The sequence below is a fragment of the Oncorhynchus gorbuscha genome, linkage group LG02 (assembly GCF_021184085.1).
Source record: "Oncorhynchus gorbuscha isolate QuinsamMale2020 ecotype Even-year linkage group LG02, OgorEven_v1.0, whole genome shotgun sequence".
NCBI lineage: Eukaryota > Metazoa > Chordata > Actinopteri > Salmoniformes > Salmonidae > Oncorhynchus > Oncorhynchus gorbuscha.
Window position 1 is genome coordinate 46,980,579 of NC_060174.1, and position 24,587 is coordinate 47,005,165.

Sequence of the window (24,587 nt, forward strand, 5' to 3'; positions counted from 1 at the left end):
ATGTTTATCAGAAACCAGATTAATATAATTTAGGGATTAGTAGCCTATATAATTGAAATGGCATATACAGTATCTTTCAATCCGGACAACTATCTCACATCAGTCCAATAAAAATAAATTGCATTTTGGAAATATTCAATGTGGAGAAAAAAATCGCACAATACTTTAGTTGTTTCTGAACCTGTCCGTACTCATTTTTGAGCGCTCTATAGGCTTTTCAAATAATTGTCCCTTAAATGCACATCCGTTTACAGTAAACCCACTATGTCGGAAAAGTTGGGGCTGGTCGATCTATGGTCAGTACACGCTTCTTCCTACAGGGGGGCGGGTGTGACTCGACTCAACCCGGAACTTTAAATAATCAATTACTTTTTGAAATTTGTTAAAGACATTTCTCCGCCTAGGGGAGCCTTCTCCAAGATTGCGCAAATTCAAAATATAAATCTCACGTATTATTGTCGTCCTTTCTAGGGAGGGATTGCAAATGCTTTCATTCTCGAACTCTGGGCTTTCGCGAGGACACTAACTTCTATTTTCAGAAAGGTAAGAACTAAATAAATGTTCAACTCAAATATAGATTTTCTTTTGATTGTTCTCTAAACTTTGCGAACGAGAAGGAACAAATATGTTTAGTATTCCTGGTACGAATAGCTCCGGGGGCCCAGTACAGCATTATCCGTGTCTACAGCGAGCTAGAATAAACGGGTTGACATTATCAATATAACGTTAATCAGTCACCCTAATTTTTATGGGTGATCCTAGGAAATCGAATCAATCTACATAATGAGTAGTTTAATTCATGGTGGGTATTTTGGAAGTAGTTTTCATTGTATGCCAGCATCTGCTGTGAAATGGCTAATGCAGAGAAATTAGTATATTATCTTACCAAACATTTCGCAAAGATGGAATGTTAAATCATTTCTCTGCATTAGCCATTTCACAGCAGATGCTGGCATACAATGAAAACTACTTCCAAAATACCCACCATGAATTCAACTATTCATTATGTAGATTTGATTTCCTAGGATCACTCATAAAACCCTCCGCCTGTCCCATTAGGGTGGGGAGGAGGAGGAGGGCCTTCTTGGAATTCCAACCCTGACAGACCTCCACCTACAACTGCCACCACACACACACTTTGAAGTCTGTTGTCATCGGCACCGCCAGTTGAATTTAAAAAATGTATTTAACTAGGCAAGTCAATTATGAACAAATTCTTATTTACAACGACGGCCTGCCCCGGCCAAACCCTGACGACGCTGGGCCAATTGTGCGCCACCCTATGGGACTCCCAATCACGTCCGGATGTGATACAGCCTGGATTCAAACTAGGGACTTCGGTGACACCTCTAGCACTGAGATACAGTGCCTTAGACCGCTGCGCCACTCGGGAGCTTGACTCTTTCAATATGCATTTTAAATGAGTCACGCCAGGAAATGACTGGCTCATGACCCATGGATCAATTTTCACTAGTGTTTAGACAACTGCCATTTGCCCAGCACCCAGAATGTAAAGTCTCAGGCAGTAATAGCCCTTCTCAACTGGTGGTGCAGATGTCAACAGACTTCAAAGTGTGTGTGTGTGTGTGTGTGTGTGTGGTGGCAGTTGTAGGTGGAGGTCTGTCAGGGTTGGAATTCCAAGAAGCTAAAGGCCCGCCCCTCCCCACCCTAATGGGACCGGCGGAGGGTCAAGGGGCATGACACAGTTAGTTCTGCAGGCTAACCGAAGGGATACCCGAAAGTACACATTAATGCATAGCCCTATATGGTCATGGGCGCTATTACGATGTGCTTCACTATAATCATCACTAACACTGTTACAGTGAACAGCAGTAATACACGACATGGCCAAAAGTATGTGGACACCTGCTCGTCGGTCATCTCATTCCTAAATCATGGGCATTAATACGGAGTTGGTCCCCCCTCTTCTGCTGTAATGGCCTCCAATTCTTCTGGGAAGGCTTTCCACTAGATGTTGGAACATTGCTGCGGGGACTTGCTTCCATTCAGCCACAAGAGCATTAGTGAGGTCGGCACTGATGTTGGGTGATTAGGCTTGGCTCACAGTCTGTGTTCTAATTTATCCCAAAGGTGCTCGATGTTCTGCCTGCGGCTATGGAATCCTGACCTGTTCACCGGACGTGCTACCTGTCCCAGATTTATTATTTGACCATGCTGGTCATTTATGAACATTTGAACATCTTGGCCATGTTTTGTTATCTCCACCTGGCACAGCCAGAAGAGGACTGGCCACCCCTCATAGCCTGGTTCCTCTCTAGGTTTCTTCATAGGTTTTGGCCTTTCTAGTTTTTCTTTCTTTCTTTGGCCTTTCTAGTTTTTCCTAGCCAACGTGCTTCAACACCTGCATTGCTTGCTGTTTGGGGTTTTAGGCTGGGTTTCTGTACAGCACTTTGAGATATCAGCTGATGTACGGAGGGCTATATAAATACATTTGATTTGATGAGGTTGAGGTCACACATTCTCTCTCTCTGTCTGTCTCTATCCTCTGTCTCTTGCAGTAGCAGCAGTTTATTGGTCGCGTACACAGTTTAGCAACTTCAGCGGGTGTGAAATGTTTGTTACAGCCACTTAGTCTCAAGCCCAATGCATGCTGGGACAGGCAGGGGAGAGATCCTTGGAAACCCAAACACCTACTTCCCTGCCAGCCTGTCATGTAGCCTATACCAGGGTTTCCCAAACTCTCATGCCTCCCCCCCGGGTGCACGGTTTGGTTTTTGCCCTAGCACCACATAGCAGAGTCAAATAACCAACTCATCTTCAAGCTTTGATTATTTGAATCATCTGTGTAGTGCTAGAGGAAAAAAGCAAATGTGCACCCAGGGGGGCCCCAGGACCGAGTTTGGGAAACACTGGCCTACACTATCGACACCTCACCCTATCCTTGTATGGATAGGCTACTAGGCTACTGCATAGGAATGTTATGGGTCAGGAGATCATTGTCTCTCACAAGGCTTCAAGAGTATTAGTATATGAAGTGAGTGAGAAAAGTTTCAGGTTAGTTTCCATCAAAGCCAAAACACTGGTGGTGATCATTGTAAGTAGGTTATTTCCATTTCCTGCGGATGGGAGACACACACACACACACACACATTTTCCTTTTCATCAGGTGAAGCATGTGCAAAATTGTTTAACAAACTTTAGTGTTTCCATATGTGCTGGAGAGCATGAAAAGAGTTTGCCTGTCTCCTTTCCTCTGGATGCATGTCTGTCTGTCTGGCCTTCAATTGTGTGTAGTCCTATACACAGAAAGGGCCATGTTCTCTGTACACACTGAAGAAAATACAGACATACTACTTGTAAAAGAGGAAGATAAAGTTTCATTTGGAAAATGGAAGCTCTCATGACTCGAGGACCATGCTGATCTGATCTGATCTGGTCTGGTCAGAAACCTACAGAAGCCCCTATTTTACTGTGTGAATTCTTTGATAGTAAAAGGTTATTATGTCTCCGTCTTAGGAGGAGACCTATAAACACACTTCAAGATGCCGCAACAGAAGGATATCGTGAAAATTGCCATCCAGATGCCAGGGGCATACCCTCAGCTCATTCAACTGGACCAGGTAAGCATTAGCACACAGGAGAGGAGCCTGAGTCAGAGAGTTGAAGGAGAAAAAAAACCTACTGAACTATCAAATCCTGAGTGGAAAGTTACAGTAGAAATCAGCACTGCAGCCTGTGGGTTGTATTAGAGCTGTGGTTTATGTAGCAAGACAGAGATGGGCGGGCTAATAATGTGGTTTATGAAGGGGTAGTGCACCTCAGCATGGATGCAGTGTGTTCAGAGTTGTGAAGCAGCTGCTGCCATAGAAACATGCCACCCTATCAATAGAGAAGTTATCATAGTAAAGTAGGGTGCTAATGTAATGGTTGTTTATGATGTCAAACAGTTAATAGACCAGGGCCTTAGCTGAGTAAAAGGTGTTCGCTAGATACGAGTGCCTGTGAAGTTGATGTCATGCAGTATGTTGTCGGAGCTCTGGTAAGATCATTACACGCTCTGTAAAGAAAACATGGCGGTTTTGGCACAAAGTATTTTCGAATGTAGAATGTTAATTTGAGCCAGTTTGCTACAGCAGTAAAATAATCCTGCAGCAACAGGACATGTTCACTATTATGTGGATAATAATTCATGTCCATTTTTGCAGGGGTTGATATATTTATGTTGGGGTTGATATATTTATGTTGGGGTTGATATATTTATGTTGGGGTTGATATATTTATGTTGGGGTTGATATATTTATGTTGGGGTTGATATATTTATGTTGGGGTTGATCCATTTTAGCAGGGGTTGATATATTTTGTTTTGATACATTTTTTGTTAGAGCACATCAAGTCAACGTTTAAAGTTACTCAAAATACACTACACGTTTGCAATTTTCAGCAATAAATAATACTGAGCGATTTAGTGCTGTTTTCAATTTAGTGTTTTTTTTTAAACATGCACTATGCATTATTAGTTATTATTTTATCAGGATCCCCATGAGCTTTTGCGAAAGCAGCAGCTACTCTTCCTGGGGTCCACACAAAACATGAAACATTACCATAATGAAGAACATTAATAGACAAGAAGAGCTAGAGGACAGAACTACAAGCATTTAAAAACGTCACACACAGCCTACATATAAATACATGCACACAAAATATCTAGGTCGAATAGGGGAGAGATGTGCTGTGAGGTGTTGCTCTGTCTGTTTTTTGAAACCAGCTTTGCTGTTCATTTGAGCAATATGAGATGGAAGGGAGTTCCATAATAATGGATCTATTTAATACTATATGCTTTCTTGAATTTGTTCTGGATTTGGGGACTGTGAAAAGACCCCTGGTGGCATGTCTGGTGGGCTAACTGTGTGTGTCAGAGCTGTGTGTAAGTTGATTATGCAAACAATTTGGAATTTTCAACACATTAATGTTCTACAAAGAAGACGTGATGCAGTCAGTCTCTCCTCAACTCTTAGCTAAGAGAGACTGGCATGCATAGTATTTATATTAGCCCTCTGATTTCAATGAAGAGCAAGATGTGCTGCTCTGTTCTGGGCCAGATGCCGGGTCTTTCTTTGAAGAACTTGACCACATGACTGGACAATAATCAAGGAAAGAACCTTTGGAGTGTGGTGTCATATAGGCAGAGCATTTCTTTTAGGGCTGTCCCCGACGGAAAAAAACCTTGGTAAACCGAGAGTTGTCTGTTCTTTCGACCAATTGATTGTTTAAACGTGTATTTTTCCATAGACAGACACATCCTATGTATTTTAATCAAATCCACTACAGTTGAAGTCTGAAGTTTACATACACCTTAACCAAATACATTTAAAGTCAGTTTTTCACAATTCCTGACATTTAATCTTAGTAAAAATGTCTTGTCTTAGGTCAGTTAGGATCACCACTTTATTTTAAGAATGTGAAATGGCAGAATAATAGTAGAGTGATTTATTTCAGCTTTTATTTCTTTCATCACATTCCCAGCGGGTCAGAAGTTTACATACGCTCAATTAGTATTTGGTAGCGTTGCCTTTATATTCTTTAACTTGGGCCAGAAGTTTCTGGTAGCCTTCCACAAGCTTCCCACAATATGTTGGGTGAATTTTGGCCCATTCCTCCTGACAGAGCTGGTTTAACGGAGTCAGGTTTGTAGGCCTCCTTACTTGCACATGCTTTTTCAGTTCTGCCCACACATTTTCTATGGGATTGAGATTAGGGCTTTGTGATGGCCACTCCAATACCTTGACGTTGTTGTCCTTAAGCCATTTTGCCACAACTTTGGAAGTATGCTTGTGGTCATTGTCCATTTGGAAGACCCATTTGCGACCAAGCTTTAACTTCCTGACTGATTTCTTGATGTTGCTTCAATATATCCACATAATTGTCCTGCTTCATGATGCCATCTATTTTGTGAAGTGCACCAGTCGCTCCTGCAGCAAAGCACCCCCACAATATGATGCTGCCACCCCCGTGCTTCACGGTTGGGATGGTGATCTTCGGATTGCAAGTCTCCCCGTTTTTCCTCCAAACATAACAATGGTCATTATGGCCAAAAAGTTAAATATTTGTTTCATCAGACATTTCTCCAAAAAGTATGATCTTTGTCCCCATGTGCAGTTGCAAACCGTAGTCTGTCTTTTTTATGGCGGTTTTGGAGCAGTGGCTTCTTCCTGCCTTTCAGTTTATGTCAATATAGAACTAGTTTTTCTGTGGATATAGATACTGGAGGAAACAGGTAGAGAAGTATCTTTACAAGGTCCTTTGCTGTTGTTCTGGGATTGATTTGCACTTTTCGCACCAAAGTATGCTCATCTCTAGGAGACAGAACGTGTCTTCTTCCTGAGCGGTATGACGGCTCTGTGGTCCCATGGTGTTGATACTTGCGTACTATTGTTTGTACAGATGAACGTGGTACCTTCAGGCATTTGGAAATTGCTCCAAAGGATGAACCAGACTTGTGGAGGTCTTCAATTTTTTATCTGAGGTCTTTGCTGATTTCTTTTGATTTTCTCATGATGTCAAGCAAAGAGGCACTGAGTTTGAAGGTAGGCCTTGAAATACATCCACAGGTACACCTCTAATCGACTCAAATGATGTTAATTAGCCTATCAGAAGCTTCTAAAGCCACATTATTTTATGGAATTTTCCAAGCTGTTTAAAGGCACCATCAACTTAGTGTATGTAAACTTCTGACCCACTGGAATTGTGATAGAGTAAGTTATAAGTGAAATAATCTCTCTGTAAACAGCGACCACCACGCAGCAACCACCACAGTGCATCAAGTGTTTATCGCGCTGTCCGTGTTGCTGAAGCTGCAACATAATTACAGCCATTTCTGACTGAGAAGTTCTGTTACTCAAATCAAATGTATTTATATAGCCCTTCGTACATCAGCTGATATCTCAAAGTGCTGTACAGAAACAGCAAGCAATGCAGGTGTAGAAGCACGGTGGCTAGGAAAAACTCCCTAGAAAGGCCAAAACCTAGAGAGGAACCAGGCTATGTGGGGTGGCCAGTCCTCTTCTGGCTGTGCCGGGTGGAGATTATAACAGAACATGGCCAAGATGTTCAAATGTTCATAAATGACCAGCATGGTCGAATAATAATAAGGCAGAACAGTTGAAACTGGAGCAGCAGCACGGTCAGGTGGACAGCAAGGAGTCATCATGTCAGGTAGTCCTGAGTTATGGTCCTAGCGCTCAGGTCGAGAGAGGTTGAGAGAGAGAGGTCGAGAGAGAGAGAGAGAGAGAATATTTAAATATTTAAATAGGACACCGAATAGGACAGGAGAAGTACTCCAGATATAACAAACATTCTCTCAACCCTTGCTTTCTTTACGTGACACATGTATGCATCGCATGCACGTGACCAATTGGGCCTGACTTATAGCGTATCATAATCACATCAATAAATTGGTTATAACAAACTCCGAACACATGGCAGCAAAATGGATGCAGAGGACGTGACAAATAAACTCGAAACGGGGGAATGTTTACTGGTTGCTCAGGAGGTAAAGGGGAAGTCAGACTTGTGGAATAAATGTGACTAGTTGTGGAAAATACTGGAGATCAAGAAAAAGAAGGTAAGGAGCAAACACGGCATATTATGCTGTTAGATTACAATATCATTTTTCTGACCATTTGAACAATGTAAACAACACTTAAAAACATTAGAAGCGTACCAGCGAGTCTGTTGTAAACGTGTTTTTTTTGTAAAGCCTTTTTTACAGCAAACATTAAACAGTCACATTTGTGAACGCTTTATTTATTGTTTACACACATTTTCCAAGATTCACTTTTATTTGATTTTAAAACTAGTATGCTTGATCGCATTTGACATCATGCATGACCCATATGCTGTGTAATGGCATGAACGAATGAATGATTGATTGATACAGTTATCATGACACAAGGCGAGACCCAGATGCAGATGGTTGGAGTCTAAGATGTTTAATAATCCAAAAAGGAGTAGGCAAGCGAGTGCCTGTCCGTGACCAAAAGGTCAACCAGTTCCAAGTCCAGGAGGTACAGAGTGGCAGACAGGCTTGAGGTCAAGGCAGGCAGAATGGTCAGACGGGTGGGTACAGAGTCCAGAAACAGGCAAGGGTCAAAACCCGGGAGGACAAGAAAAAAACGCTGGTTGATTTGAAACATACAAGACGAACTGGCACAGAGAGACAGGGAACACAGGGATAAATACACTGGGGAAAACAAGTAACACCTGGAGGGGGTGACGACGATAACAAGGACAGGTGAAAAAGATCCGGGTGTGACAACGGTAGCCTATATAAGTATTGAAATATAGGCCTAAGTAAGTTACGGTATTAAAGAATAAACACGATGCGCTCTTAAGCCTACAGCTCAATGGTGGTTATACAAGGCTATACTAACCCTAACTTTTATATTACCAGGTAGTTTACCAATAAAATGGTCTGACGGTGATGTGGACATACTCTGTATTCATATCCTGAAATAAATAAATGATCTCACTACAATACATTTGAATAGAAAGTTAGCAAAAATAGGTCATCTTTCTACCATGGAAAGGAAAATACCTGTCTACTTGTGGAAAAATCACCCTAATTAATTATTTACTCATATCCATATTTGCTTATGGTCTTGCCTACACCTACAGACCTGTTTTAAAAAAATATATTATCGAAGAAATTGTCCGTAGAGCTCTGAGACAGGACTGTGTCGAGGCACAGATTTGGGGAAGGGTTTCAAAACATTTCTGCAGCATTGAAGGTCCCCAAGAACACAGTGATCTCCATCATTCTTAAATTTAAGAAGTTTGGAACCACCAAGATTCTTCCTAGACCTGGCCGCCTGGCCAAACTAAGCAATCGGTTTGACTGACAGAGCTCCAGAGTTCCTCTGTGGAGATAGTTGTTCTTCTGGAAGATTCTCCCATCTCTGCAGCATTCCACCAGTCATGCCTTTATGGTAGAGTGGCCAGGCGGAAGCCACTCCTCAGTAAAATGCACATGACAACCCGCTTGGAGTTTGCACAATGGTACCTAAAGAACTCTGACCATAAGAAACAAGATTCTCTGGTCTGATGAAACTAAGATGGCCTGAATGCCTCTTTGACCTGAATGCCAAGCGTCACGTCTGGAGGAAACCTGTCACCATCCCTACGGTGAAGCATGGTGGCAGCATCATGCTATGGGAATGTTTTTCAGCAACAGGGACTGGGAGTCTAGTCAGGATCGAAGGAAAGAGAAACAGATCAAAGTGCAGAGAGTGCTCAGGATCTCAGAGGGGGGCGAAGGTTCACTTTCCAACAGGACAACAACCTTAAGCACACAGCCAAATACATGTGTGGAAAGCTTGTAGCGTTATACCCAAGAAGACTCGTTGCCAAAGGTGCTTCAACAAAGTACTTAGTAAAGCGTGTGAATACTTTTACTTCCCCCATAAGCATTGCTGTCTCATCTATAGATGTTATCCTTGTATTGCTACTGCAGTATCATCAAATGAATTATCTAAGGGAGTCTCAGAAATGGCTAATATAAGAATGTTAGCGAGTTATTGATTTCATTAACCTTATTTCTAAGGCTACATATATTAATAATATGGGCTGTTTTCAGGCCTTTCCTGGGTACTTCTCAGAGATTGACATTAATATGTAAAAGACCAAATAAAGCAAGAGAAAAACATTAAGCAGTCCATAAACTGTTTGTGTAAGTGTGTGTGTTTGCTGTGGGGTTGAAGCTACAAACCCATAGGCTTGGCTCTGGCATCCCTTCCAGGCTGTTGGTAGGGAGGGTGGACAATGTGTCTGTCATAGTGGATAAGTTATTTTCTCTTCTGGCGCACAGCTTCAGGATAGTCCTCGTTGTGGAAGATGTACGTTCCTCTCAAATTCTTGTCTCTTTTCCAGAACAGCTACCTTGTCTTTGAACTTGGCCACTATCGGCCTGGGCCTGTCACCTGGGCCGGCGGAGGGTTTCCCGATCCTGTAGGCGCACAACACCTCAATCTTCCTGTGGTTTGTCTTACATTTCTTAGAGATAATTTCCTTCACTTTATCCTCAGACCCCGTCCAGGTCTCGTGGAGATTTTGCAATTCTGTCCACAATAATGTAGTTCCGCCTTGATCTTCCCTCAAGATAATCTCAGTCATTGTTATCATGGATTGAATGCTGTAACAACACTGAATAAAACAATTAATAAACGTTCCATGATGGTATTGACTGCCCATTACTGCGTATCACTTAACCATTTATTTACTATTTCATATTGCTTTACTTTAATAAAATATTTGATGACTTTATTTAATTCCAAGTTACTTCTCTATAGAACTGCTGCCCATGCTGTCTATCACTATTTTATTTGTTCTTCAAGGTAGATAAGGCATACTTTTATGACCGCTTAGATCACGTCTTTTCAGGCTTGTGAAGCACCTGCTTTTGATCCCTCTCAGTCTCCGCACAGACAGGACAAGTTTTACGTGGGCCCACAGTGGATTATGGTCATTGTAGTTAATCACCACTTCAGTTTAGCACAGTGTAGAATATTGGCCTGTTGGAAAACTACAACTCCCAACTACATCGCACAGTTCAGCCTTGATCTGATTTATCTCTACAGAAACTGCACATCGAGTTCACAGAAACAAAACCAGAATGAAATAATGTTTGTACATTGTTTTGTGTTGCTACCATGCTCTGTTGTGATTTGTTGGTGTCTTGCGATGTTGTCTTAGGTCTCTTTTTATGTAGTGTTGTCATGATGTTTGTATCGTCCTATATTTCTTAATATTTTTAATCCTAGCCTCTGTCCCCGCAGGAGGCCTTTTGGCTTTTGGAAGGCCGTCTTTGTAAATAAGAATTTGTTCTTAACTGACTTCCCTGTGGTGGGCCCGGGCACATGCACGCTGACACGGTCGCCAGGTATACGGTGTTTCCTCCGACACATTGGTGTGGCTGGTTTCCCGGTTAAGCGAGCAGTGTGTCAAAGAGCAGTGCAGCTTGGCGGGGTTGTGTTTCAGAGGACGCACGGCTCTCGACCTTTGCCTCTATCGAGTCCGTACGGGAGTTGCAGCGATGGGACAAGGCTGTAACTACCACTTGGATACAACAAATTGGGAAGGAAAAATGGCACAAAAAAAGTGGTCACCCTTTTTGCTTTGATGACAGCTTTGCACACTCTTAGCATTCTCTCAACCAGCTTCATGAGAAATGCTTTTCTGACAGTTTTGAAGGAGTACCCACAAATGCTGAGCACTTGTTGGCTGCTTTTCCTTTACTCTCCGATCCAACTCATCCCAAACCATCTCAATTGGGTTGCGGTTGGGTGATTGTGGAGGCCAGATCATTTGATGCAGCACTCCATCACTCTCCTCCTTGGTCAAATAGCCCTTACACAACCTGGAGGTGTGTTTTGGGTCATTGTCCTGTTGGAAAAACAAATGATTGTCCCACTAAGCGCACACCATATGGGATGGCGTATCACTGTGGTAGCCAGGCTGGTTAAGTGTCATGATTCTTAATAAATCACGACAGTGTCACCAGCAAAGCACCCCCACTCCATCACACCTCTTCCTCCAAGCTTCACGGTGGGAACCACACATGCGGAGATCATCCGTTCACTTACGCTGTGTCTCAGAGACACAGCGGTTCAATTTCTGAGGCTGGTAACTCTTAATGAACGTATCCTCTGTTAACCTCTGCAGCAGAGGTAACTTTGGGTCTTCCTTTCCTGTGACGGTCGTTTTGTGAGCTGGTTTCATTGTAGCGCTTGATGGTTTTTGGGACTGCACTTGAAGAAATATTCAAAGTTCTTATAATTTTCCAGATTGACTGACCTTCATGCCTTAAAGTAATAATGGACTGCCATTTCTCCTTGCTTATTTGAGCTGTTCTTGCCATAATATGGACTTGGTCTCTTACTAAATAGCGCTATCTTCTGTATCCCACCCCTACCTTGTCACAACACAACTGATTGGTACAAAGGCATTAAGAAAGAAAGAAATTCCACAAATGAACCTTTTAACAATGCACACCTGTTAATTGAAATGCAGGGTCGGCAGGGTGGCCTAGTGGTTAGAGCGTTGGACTAGTAACCGGAAGGCCGTCATTGAAAATAAGAATTTGTTCTTAATTGACTTGCCTAGTTAAATAAAGATACAATTTTTAAAAATCCAGGTGACTAGCTCATGAAGCTGGTTGAGAGAATGCCAAGTGTGCAAAGCCGTCATCAAGGCAACTGAAGAATCTCAAATATTTAAGTAGTTGGATTTGTTTAACTGTTTTTTTTATTACTACATGATTCCATATGTGTTATTTCATAGTTTTGATGTCTTCACTATTATTCTACAATGTAGAAAATAGTACAAATAAAGGAAACCCCTTGAAAGAGTAGGTGTGTCCAAACTTTTGACTGGTACTGTACTTAACACTTGATATTAAGATGTTTAGTACTTCAACAGTACCACAGAATGTTCTTGGAGTTAAAGAGTGACCCTTAACTTTGTAATGTAATGTCCAGGATTTGTGAACAGACTGGTTCTGTAGACATTTCATGGGAGAAAATAACTAACCGCAAGCCCTTCAATCACTCCTATTGGACTACCAGACCTCACCAAAAACCTCTGATTGGTTGACCCCCTACAGATCACTAATTACAGAGCAGCGATAGGTCTACCACAGTACACCAAAACATTTGATTGGTTGACCACCATGTATACCACAAATTACAGGGCAATTGATGTGTAGACTTTGGAGGAGTTTGCCTCTTATTTATTCAATGCACTGAATTTCCATGCTGCCTCAAATACATTCGTCAGCCGCATAGAGGAAGTAAAAGCTTTGAGTTTATCTAGGATCAGCAGGCTCGGGTCATGGGACTGGTGTACTATAGTTCCACCGTGGTTTACAAAATGAAGGCATGATATCTAAATCACTTCCTACTTCCAGCTACTCATTGATCACACCTGTGCTTGTCTTCTGACAGAAAAAGCCCCTTTCTGCCGTAATTAAGGAGGTTTGTGACGGGTAAGTGTGTTCATGTTTAAAAAGCGCCTTCTATTTGGTCTAATGCTGTTCTTGTGGAGTTCAAGCAACTACTTTGTCCTATTGCAGTAGTTACAGTGGCTATGATGACTGTTTTAAGGTGGAATCTTCCGGGCCCTGATAACTACGCCCTCCAGTATGCCGACGGTGTTCAGACCTACATCACTGAATCTGTGAGTTGATCGATCTTTCTTTACTGTGATCACGGAGGCTGTCTGTGAACAAACCGGTCTCTCTGGCTGTTCAGTGTGTAGCTTCCGTACTATAACTTGATAGTAGAAGATGTCACTGTCATGCCAGTGATGTCTGAAATGTCATCAACGCCAGTGACCTGGGTGTGGGTGGCTGTTGGAGCTAAACTATGCTGGTGACCTTTGGAGAGGTCAAACACACCCCTCGACCAGGGGCAACGCAGGTAATTTCCAAGGGCCTAAAGTAAAATGCCTGCCATAACGATGTGCACATAGGAGAGATATGCGCAAACATGACAGATATGGCAAACCTGCAACTCCATATTTGGAAGCGCTTAGGTCACCTGACTTGTCAGGGATTTGATGACAAGAGAAATACAAAAAGTTGTCACGTGTAGAAAGTTATTTGTATAAAACAGTTTTGTACCCATAGAAAGCAGTTTCTATAAATGATAGTATGGTAACCATATGTGTATCCATAGTACGTCCAACGTAAATAATCGAAGCCCTAGAGGACTCTATATTTGCAACACCCTTTAATCACCCAACTAGTTGAATTAGCTGGCCAGTATGATAGCACCACTAAATGTGAAGGATATGTCATACATTGTAAGGGATTATAATCCATCCGCTGTCTTATGTTGCACAGACGATGAGCATTATGGAGACATAAGTACTCCTGAGGCCTCTATCCGTTTCCCCAGAAGAGGCATGCAAAAGGTAGAGGTGAGGTGTAGGATATGGGCACAGACTTTGTAATGGTATTGCTTCTGTCACTCTCCTCGCCTCAGTCTGGGCTTGATCCAGGGACCCTGTGCACACATCGACAACAGTCACCCTCAAAGCATCGTTGCCCATCGCTCCACAAAAGCCACGGCCCTTGCAGAGCAAGGGAAACGACGACTACAACTCGCTTTCTACACGTGATAACTTTTTGTCTTTATGGCAGTCATTTAACTTGAGGCCCTTGGAAATGACCTGCGTATTTTCAGTTATAAAAATATCCGAATGCAATTTATTGATTTACAAATACTAATCAAAAGGTGTTTGTTTGTGGATTGGTGATTTACATTTGTGGATTGGTACTTATTTGTACAGAACATGATACACAAATACAAAATGCATGCTGTGAGTTCACAATACACTTGGCATGATATTGATCCCAAAGCTCAATTCAAACAAAATGTGTTTTTTACGCACGTGAACCAGTGTGTACACACTGGAATAAGACCGCACAGGAGTTCATGAGAGAACAGATGGGCTGCACGCGTCAATGGCGTCATAGCGTGTCAAATTATAAAGCAAGTCTATTTTTGCGTTTGTGGGTGTCTGTGGAGAGATGTTGAGCTATTTCCTGGGCTATTCATCTGAAACTAAATAAACTCCATCTCTCTCTCTCGTTCTTTTTTTTCTCCCTTTTTTCTCCTCTCTCTCTCTCTCTCCTATCTCTCGCTCGCCCTCTCTCACTTTATAATTATGTCCCTTAGTACAGTTTGAAAACAGTAATCAGTCTAAGCCATTTCTAAGTCGGTCTTTTATTGCCTGTATGACTGTGTGTCGTTGTCTTCTAGAACCGTCTGGACATAAAGAATGGCTGCATTCTCCGTCTGACCAAGGCACCGGTGAGTCTGCAAACAAGAGCCTGACAGAGATAATCCCCTCATGGCTGTGTGTGTCTGCACGCTCTGTAGGCCTATTACAATTGCATTATCAGTGTAACTACTTCGTCCATCCTTTTGTCTGGGGTTTTATGGTGTGCGTGTTGTAGGGCCGTTGTGCCGAGGACCTCTACAAGGGCATCCAGAGCTCCGACTCAGACGTGCGCTGTGATTCGCTGAAGCAGCTGGCCTGCGTCTCTACTGATGTCACGTTTGCTCAGGAGTTTATCAGCCGTAATGGCCACTCTCTGCTGGTGAAGATCGTAGAGGACGCTCACGAGTCAGTTCCCTTCTCGATGTCTCTCTATATATATGTCAATGCGTCTCAATGTTTCTTTGAGTCTTTGTCTCAGTTTGTCTTATTTTCCCCAATAACATATATCACTACAATCCTTCACTCTCTCTCCAACTAACCTTCTATAGTGGATGGGGGGAAGTGCATATATTTGCTGTGCTTTGATAGTTGCTGGTGAAGAGATATGAGGTGATTTCCTCACATGTGGGAACACATTCCTGGGTGAAGTATGGGCTGAGTCTGGCCTTTTCCTCACACTGTTAGCATAGTTACTATGGAGGAATTCAAGGAAGCTGTAATTGGTTTCTTTAATTGCATTATGTGAGTCAAAAAAGGACATCAAGTTGGTATGGAGAATTGGCTCTGAAGAATATTCAGCTTTGTGTTGCATAGCTAGTGATGGGGTTAAGATGTTTATCAGAGACCCAATGGGATGCCATGGATATGAGCCAGATGACATGCTTTTGACGATGTACCATCATGCCTTGTTTAGAAAACACACTTTCCCACGAATCAATTATACCACTTGAAACACATTCTGTTAATCTTTTTATTTAACTAGGGAAGTCTGTTAAGAACAAATTCTTATTTACAATGATGGCCTACCTTCGTACCAAACATGGGGGAAACGTATCAGCCTGGGACGGTTTAGTCTGGTTTAGTCTTCTTATCTGTACCTGGAACCCAATCAGTGTAAATGCTCAGTGTTGTCTATGGTTTTCTATGTCAAGGTTGTATTCAATGATGTTCTAATGTTCTGGTCTAAGAGTTTTGTGTGTGTGTGTGTGTGTGTCTGTTCTGTGTTTTGTTTGTAAGGGCCCCTCTGATCATGGCCCACACACTGACAGGCTTCATGGAGCTGATGGATCATGGGATTGTATCATGGGAGAACGTCTCTGCGGTCTTCATCAAGAAGGTAGGTTCCTCAACTATTGGCGCCTATAGACGAAGTGGAGGACTAATATATATACATATATATACATACAGTGCCTTGCGAAAGTATTCGGCCCCCTTGAACTTTGCGACCTTTTGCCACATTTCAGGCTTCAAACATAAAGATGTAAAACTGTATTTTTTTTTGTGAAGAATCAACAACAAGTGGGACACAATCATGAAGTGGAATGACATTTATTGGATATTTCAAACTTTTTTAACAAATCAAACACTGAAAAATTGGGCGTGCAAAATTATTCAGCCCCCTTAAGTTAATACTTTGTAGCGCCACCTTTTGCTGCGATTACAGCTGTAAGGGCATTGAAGATTAAACGTGGATGGGTCTTTCAGCATGACAATGATCCCAAACACACTGCCCGGGCAATGTAGGATTGGCTTCGTAAGAAGCATTTCAAGGTCCTGGAGTGGCCTAGCCAGTCTCCAGATCTCAACCCCATAGAAAATCTTTAGAGGGAGTTGAAAGTCAGTGTTGCCCAGCAACAGCCCCAAAACATCACTGCTCTAGAGGATATCTGCATGGAGGAATGGGCCAAAATGCCAGCAACAGTGTGTGAAAACCTTGTGAAGACTTAAAGAAAACGTTTGACCTCTGTCATTGCCAACAAAGGCTATATAACAAAGTATTGAGATAAACGTTTGTTATTGACCAAATACTTATTTTCCACCAGAATTTGCAAATAAATTCATTAAAAATCCTACAATGTGATTTTCTGGATTTTGTTTTCTCATTCTGTCTGTCATAGTTGAAGTGTACCTATGATGAAAATTACAGGCCTCATCTTTTTAAGTGGGAGAATTTGCACAATTGGTGGCTGACTAAATACTTTTTTGCCCCACTGTATGTATGTGTAAGGAATTAGACAATACATTTAGGTTCGGTTTCCAATACATAGATTAAGCCCAGTACTGGACTAAAAGGGTCTTTCAGATATAATCTGAGAGTGATATTTAAAGCCAGGACTAGACTTAATCTGTGTCTGGACAACTGGACCCATAATATTCATGTGTGTAATCTTTGACCATGAAGAAATGTCTGTAGGAGCTCTGGTGACCACTAGTCATCATGCATAGTTTCAACCGATTCCATTCCCATGTTATCCCATTTCTTTCCCACGCTACTCCTCCTGTATCTATCTCACCCGGTGTCTGACTCATCGTACCTTTCAGATTGCCAGCTTCGTCAATGCCACGGTGCTGGATGCATCCATCCAGCAGGTGTCCCTGGCCATCCTGGAGAGCATGGTGCTGAGCAGCAGCAGCCTCTTCCAGCAGGTCAAGCAGGAAGTCACTCTAGAGAGACTGCTCTCACAACTGCAGGTGTAAGTGTGTGTTGTCCATGGGTAGCATGGTGGCAACGAACGACGCGCAGTTCCTCCTGTAAATGCTTACAAACATAGAGACCCCATCTCCAAATCATTTTACAGTTAAATCTAACTCTGAAACATGCAATTTTAAGCTTGCCCAGTGACTGAAGTCTACTCATCGTCGAAACAACACTCATACGCCCACCCATACTATCTTTATTCCAGGACAAACCAGCAGATTCAAACCAAAGCCATGGCCCTCCTCATGGCTCTGCTACAGACAGCTGGACATGCAGACAGACAGGTACAACATGGTATCTCTCTCTCTTTTCTTTCCCCATTGCCTGCCCTGGTTTCCAGAGTGAGGTGCAAGTCACTTTAATCCGTTTAACCAGGCTGAGTGAGTCTGTTCAAAACAAAGGGTTTTAGACTGATTTATGTGACCATTATGTCACTGCAGCTGGGGCAAAGGACCCGCTGTGTCCCTCCCCCTGACCTGTTTTGTGAACGAGTAGCTTTTACTGCCTCCTTGTGGGGAAAGTAGTGTAACTGCATTTCATAATTACCACTAGTACTGTCAGTTATTAATAACATACACTACTGCTTTTCAGGAGCTGTTTGTCTTCCTAGGGAAGAAACATCTTCGACAGTATATCTATAAGGTAAAGCCATTTTGAATGTTCCTAGATTGAAGTGCAATGATACCTGACTGTCATTGCTCCCTTTCGAATATCAAATTGGAGGAAATACAATTGTCGTTATAGCAGAATTATTATTATTTTTTGCCTCCTTTCAGTCATTTTATCCATAGTAAATACCGCTCTGTTTTGACCCTGTTCCTCGTGGTTTGTTGTGACCCACAGAACATCATCCATAGTTCTGCCTCCGTGGGGGATGAGATGGCCCATTACCTGTACGTCCTCCAGTCTCTCACTTTGAACCACCTGGAGTCTCGCATGAGGATGCCCCTGGACTCCTACAACCAGGTGAGTTAGATGACCCCCCCCCCCACCAACCACAGCAAACAACTGTCTCTAACCCACTCCAGGAGAGAGGAGTTTAATGAGAAGTGCTGAATCAGTATCCTTGAAATCCACTTAGTTAGTTATTTTTATATTATTTTTATATATATATATATATATACTCCTTCTCATTACCTCTTTGTCTCCCTCTACTGTTATCGACCCCATCCTTGTCCTCCCCCTTCCTCCTCCAGGACCAGAGGGAGATTCTACATGGCCTGCGGCAGGCGGCCTTTGAGACGGAGAGTGAGAACAGCTTGAGTCATGAGCGACGACGCTCTCTCTGCGCCAAGGAGTTCAAGAAGCTGGGCTTCTCTGTGAGTCTACTCCATGAGATTCCACTTACCACCACCTCATTCGGTCCCACTCACTGGGCCTCTGTGTCTCTTCACTCACCTCGTCTATCACTTACTGTCAACAATAAGCTGTCGCTTTCAACTGAGTCGTATTCTCATCTATACCAACCGTTGCTGGTTGATATAATTGCCCCGCTATCAGACTTTGTGATTCCACTCTTATCACTTACTATTAATCATTCACAGTTGCTAAACTTGTCCGAGTCTTATTCTTATCTATACCGTTCTTCATTGTCTCCCACCATACACCGTGTGTGTTCTTATCCCTGTTCTGTCCTCTCTCTCTCTCTCCAGAACAACAGTAACCCAGGTCAGGACTTGCTCCGGGCCCCTCCAGGCCTGCTGGCCCTAGACACCATGGCCCACTTTGCCTCCCGCTACCCCGATGCCTACAGCAGGGTGAAAATAGGGAGGGGAAGAGAAATCAAGGGAATGGAGGGTGTGGGAGGGAGTTAAAGGGACTAACATGGGTCTTTTGTTAGGGTGCAGGTTAGGTAGGTAGGTCATCTTCATGACACTTTCTCTCCCTTCTCTGTTTCTGTCTCTTAGTTTGTTCTGGAGAACAGCAGTAGGGAGGATAAGCACGAGTGTCCATTCGCCCGTAGCAGTATCCAGCTGACTCTCATCCTGTGTGAGATCCTAAGCATCGGAGAGCCCCGTAAGTCAACCTGAGCTAGTACATGTGGTGTTGACGCATATCCCACTGTAGTTATTGGGGTCAAATTTGTCTCCACTTTTGTGGATTGGGGCGATCAGTCCTTGGTTCTAAATATTGGGGAAGATGCCAGAGCTAAGGATGACGTTAAGGAGTTTAAGTATAGCCAATTGGAAGTTGTGGTCTGTATATTTTGTTATTTCATTGAGGATCATCTACACCACAGGCCTGTATTTTGTCCTGTAGTTCATTCAATGTAATTGGAGAATACAGTGGGTTCTGGTAGTCTTTAATAGTTTTAGTTTTTGCTGTTTGTTCTCTGTTATAAGGCTAAAAAGAATGGAGAAGTGGTTTACCCATACGTCTCCGTTTTGGATAGATAACTATTCGTGTTGTCTGTTTAGTGTCTTCCAATTTTCCCAGAAGTGGTTAGTCTATGGATTCTTCAATTACATTGAGCTGATTTCTGACGTGCTGTTCCATCTTTTTACGTAGTGTATTTCTGTATTGTTTTAGTGATTCACCATAGTGAAGGCGTAGACTCAGGTTTTGTGGGTTTCTATGTTTTTGGTTGGATAGGTTTCTCAATTTCTTTCTTAGGTTTTTGCATTCTTCATCAAACCATTTGTCATTGTTGTTAATTTTCTTCAGTTTTCTGTTTGAAATGTTTAGATTTGATAGGGAAGCTGAGTGGTCAAATAGACTGTTTAGGTTTTCTACTGCCAAGTTTACACCTTCACCATTATAGTGAAACTTTTTGTCCAGGAAGTTGTCTAAAAGGGATTGAATTTGTTGATGCCTAATTGTTTTTTGATAGGTTCCCACACTACTTTCATTCCATTTATAGCATTTCTTTATATTATTCAGTTCCTTTAGCTTTGATGCCTCATGATTGAGTATCGTTCTGATCTGTGGTCTGGATGTAGGTCAGGGGGGAGGTGTCTCGTTGGTCTGGATGTAGGTCAGGGGGGAGGTGTCTCGCTGGTCTGGATGTAGGTCAGGGGGAGGTGTCTCGTTGGTCTGGATGTAGGTCAGGGGGAGGTGTCTCGCTGGTCTGGATGTAGGTCAGGGGGAGGTGTCTCGCTGGTCTGGATGTAGGTCAGGGGGAGGTGTCTCGTTGGTCTGGATGTAGGTCAGGGGGGAGGTGTCTCGCTGGTCTGGATGTAGGTCAGGGGGAGGTGTCTCTGGATGTAGGTCAGGGGGTGGTGTCTGGATGTAGGTCAGGGGGTGGTGTCTGGATGTAGGTCAGGGGGAGGTGTCTGGATGTAGGTCAGGGGGAGGTGTCTCGCTGGTCTGGATGTAGGTCAGGTGGGGAGGTCTCGTTGGTCTGGATGTAGGTCAGGGGGAGGTCTCGTTGGTCTGGATGTAGGTCAGGGGGTGGTGTCTGGATGTAGGTCAGGGGGTGGTGTCTGGATGTAGGTCAGGGGGTGGTGTCTGGATGTAGGTCAGGGGGAGGTGTCTGGATGTAGGTCAGGGGGAGGTGTCTGGATGTAGGTCAGGGGGAGGTGTCTCGCTGGTCTGGATGTAGGTCAGGGGGAGGTGTCTGGATGTAGGTCAGGGGGTGGTGTCTGGATGTAGGTCAGGGGGAGGTGTCTGGATGTAGGTCAGGGGGAGGTGTCTCAGGGGTGGTGTCTGGATGTAGGGGAGGTGCTGGTCTGGATGTAGGTCAGGTGTCTGGGAGGTCTCGTTGGTCTGGATGTAGGTCAGGGGGTGGTGTCTGGATGTAGGTCAGGGGGGGGTGGTGTCTGGATGTAGGTCAGGTGTCTGGGGGTGGTGTCTGGATGTAGGTCAGGGGGTGGTGTCTGGATGTAGGTCAGGGGAGGTGTCTGGATGTAGGTCAGGGGGAGGTGTCTGGATGTAGGTCAGGGGGAGGTGTCTGGATGTAGGTCAGGGGGAGGTGTCTGGATGTAGGTCAGGGGGAGTTGTCTGGATGTAGGTCAGGGGGAGGTGTCTGGATGTAGGTCAGGGGAGGTGTCTGGATGTAGGTCAGGGGGAGGTGTCTGGATGTAGGTCAGGGGAGGTGTCTGGATGTAGGTCAGGGGGAGGTGTCTGGATGTAGGTCAGGGGGAGGTGTCTGGATGTAGGTCAGGGGGAGGTGTCTGATGGATGTAGGTCAGGGGGAGGTGTCTGGATGTCTGGATGGTCAGGGGAGGTGTCTGGATGTAGGTCAGGGGGAGGTGTCTGGATGTAGGTCAGGGGGGTGGTGTCTGGGGGAGGTGTCTGGATGTAGGTCAGGGGGAGGTGTCTGGATGTAGGTCAGGGGGAGGTGTCTGGATGTAGGTCAGGGGGAGGTGTCTGGATGTAGGTCAGGGGGTGGTGTCTGGATGTAGGTCAGGGGGGTGGTGTCTGGATGTAGGTCAGGGGGGTGGTGTCTGGATGTAGGTCAGGGGGGAGGTGTCTGTTGCTCCTGTGTGAGGTGATGGGGCTGCAGTTGAGGGCGACGTCCTTTAGGGTATGGACAAATGTTTGCACTGCTGCCTTGTATAGGTGGACCTGGTCGTAAAGACTGGGCCAGGTGTACATTTGCTTTTGAGGCATAGTCAACAGGAAATACTTGCGTTTACCTGCTGTATGGTAGCAAGGTGTGTATTAATATGTGGCTAGGAGAACCTTGTTGGACAGAAGGTCTAGGGTGCGTTGGGTGTTTGGACACTGTTTGGGGGAAAAGTACATTTTCTTGTATATATGTCCTGTTTGAGTCAATAAGGAGTACGATCTGTGTCTTATGTATGTCCTCAGTGGGTGTGGGGGGGTTGTCAGGAGGGCTATCAGGGTGGCTGACAAGAGGGGTGCTCAGAGGGACTATTTTTTTATATATATTTTTGTGCTGACTGGAGTGTGTTCACCTGCTTTTCCAGCTCCACCTGCCTTACTTTCAGCTGGGTGAATTTATCCTTCATTTCAATGAGGGGGTAGTACTCTGTGCTGGGAGGTTTGACATTCCTCTTGGGGTTGCTCATCTGTGGGGTTGAATAATGAAGAGGTCTGGTCTGACACTCTCAGGGTGGGGATATCTTTCTCAAGAGAGAGCTTACCCTGCTGAGCTACCTCTCTGATAATGTGAAAGTCCAGCTGAAACTGTTTGGGAATGCCCTGTACCATTACTGTTCCAGACTTGTACAGGTTGACGTTGGCTGACTCCGAGTCCTCTGTGTCTAATCCTGAGTTTCCACCCATCGCTAACACCCCACCCCCTCTTAACAGAGGGACAGTGTGTTAATATAGCTCTGCACCATGCCAGGGGATGGTCTGGTTAATATAGCTCTGCACCATGCCAGGGGATGGTCTGGTTAATATAGCTCTGCACCATTCCAGGGGATGGTCTGGATAGCGGGAGGGGGCTTCAGATGCCTCTGCATTTGGGTGGGGTAGGCTGTGATACTCTCCTGCCATTGTTGAGCTCACATCTCACTTCACACCTCAGTGCAAATCGAAGTTTCATTCAGATATGTTCTGTCCTAGCTAAGGCTTTATCTTAGCATTCAGTCCTTATAAAGTAAAATATATCATTCTAATGTATTTTTCTTCTTTGCTTTAAATGTAGCTTCAGAATAAACATTACTCCGTTCCAAGTTGGATGGTGTTTTCAGGTTTCTGTTTGTTTGCCAGAGCATTTGCTGTATAGCTTGGAAATAATAATTGTTGGTAGTATGAATCCAAAATCAGGTTGTGGGTTTAGAGTTCTGATTTGCAGTGAAGGTTATGTTGTGGAGGGTAGTATCCTGTATATGTCCTTGCTGAAAAATCCAAGTTTATCTGACTCTAAATCTATATTTTTGGAAACATGCTGAAAAATGTGAGCTTATCTGCTCATCTCTCTCTCTCTCTCTCTCTCTCTCACTCACTCACTCACTCACTCACTCACTCACTCACTCACTCACTCACTCACTCACTCACTCACTCACTCACTCACTCACTCACTCACTCACTCACTCACCACTAGCCTCAGAAACAGGTTCAGACTACCACCCCATCTTCTTCGCTCAGGACCAGCTGCTGGACGAGCTCTTCTGCATCTGCATCCAGCTGCTCAATAAGACCTGGAAGGAGATGAGAGTCACGCAGGAGGACTTTGACAAGGTAACACAACCCACACTGCAATGTCACCATATAGCTCCCTCTTTCTCCATGTCTCACTCCCACCCCATGTCTCAGCATCACATCTGTCTCACTCTCACCCTATATCTCACCCTTTTCCCACACTGTACTCTAATGTACAAGTACAAGAAACAGCCTCTTGCCATTTGAAACAAAGTAGTTGAAGGGAGCATGTCTACAAGTAGATAGCAGGTATATTACCTGACCAAAGGTACAGTGCCTTGCGAAAGTATTCGGCCCCCTTGAACTTTGCGACCTTTTGTCACATTTCAGGCTTCAAACATAATGATATAAAACTGTATTTTTTTGTGAAGAATCAACAACAGGTGGGACACAATCATGAAGTGGAACGACATTTATTGGATATTTCAAACTTTTTTAACAAATCAAAAACTGAGTTTTATATCTTTATGTTTGAAGCCTGAAATGTGGCAAAAGGTCGCAAAGTTCAAGGGGGCCGAATACTTTCGCAAGGCACTGTATGTGGAAACCTGCTCGTCAAACATCTCATTCCAAAATAATGTCCATTAATATGGAGTTGGCTCCCCCTTTGCTCTAATAACAGCCTCCACTCTTCTGGGAAGGCTTCCACTAGATGTTGGAACATTGCTGCAGGGACTTGCTTCCGTTCAACCACGAGCGTTAGTGAGGTCGGGCACTGATGTTAGGCGATTAGGCCTGGTTCGCAGTCAGCGTTCCAATTCATCCCAAAGGTGTTCGATGGGGTTGAGGTCAGGGCTCTGTGCCAAACTGTCAAGTTCTTCCACACCGATCTTGACAAACCATTTCTGTATGGACCTTGCTTTGTGCACAGGGGCATTGTCATGCTGAAACAGGAAAAAGATTTTCCCCAAACTGTTGCCACAAAGTTGGAAGCACAGAATTGTCAAGAATGTCATTGTATGCTGCATGGTTAGGATTTCCCTTCACTGGAACGAAGGGGTCAAGCCCAAACCATGAAAAACACCCCCAGGCCATTATTCCTCCTCAACCAAACCTTAGTTGGCACTATGCATTGGGGCAGGTAGCGTTCTCCTGG

The 24,587-nt window shown here is 43.9% G+C and overlaps 1 protein-coding gene across 2 annotated transcripts in view; it reads left to right on the forward strand.

Annotated features, from left to right (window-relative positions):
- The first annotated feature begins 237 nt into the window (after positions 1 to 237).
- LOC124003232 (engulfment and cell motility protein 3-like) overlaps positions 238 to 24,587 on the forward strand; it is a 33,062-nt gene continuing 8,712 nt past the window's right edge. Inside the window, exons 1-16 of one of the 2 annotated variants that reach the window (XM_046311333.1) lie at positions 238 to 296; positions 472 to 543; positions 3,478 to 3,581; positions 12,957 to 12,997; positions 13,116 to 13,188; positions 14,778 to 14,828; positions 14,975 to 15,144; positions 15,976 to 16,075; positions 17,281 to 17,432; positions 17,643 to 17,721; positions 18,029 to 18,079; positions 18,281 to 18,403; positions 18,634 to 18,756; positions 19,090 to 19,194; positions 19,345 to 19,453; positions 23,394 to 23,530. In XM_046311333.1, the coding sequence (XP_046167289.1) occupies positions 3,504 to 3,581; positions 12,957 to 12,997; positions 13,116 to 13,188; positions 14,778 to 14,828; positions 14,975 to 15,144; positions 15,976 to 16,075; positions 17,281 to 17,432; positions 17,643 to 17,721; positions 18,029 to 18,079; positions 18,281 to 18,403; positions 18,634 to 18,756; positions 19,090 to 19,194; positions 19,345 to 19,453; positions 23,394 to 23,530 (1,392 nt within the window). In that variant the 5' untranslated portion in view covers positions 238 to 296; positions 472 to 543; positions 3,478 to 3,503. The other variant, XM_046311325.1, reaches the window with a different exon arrangement.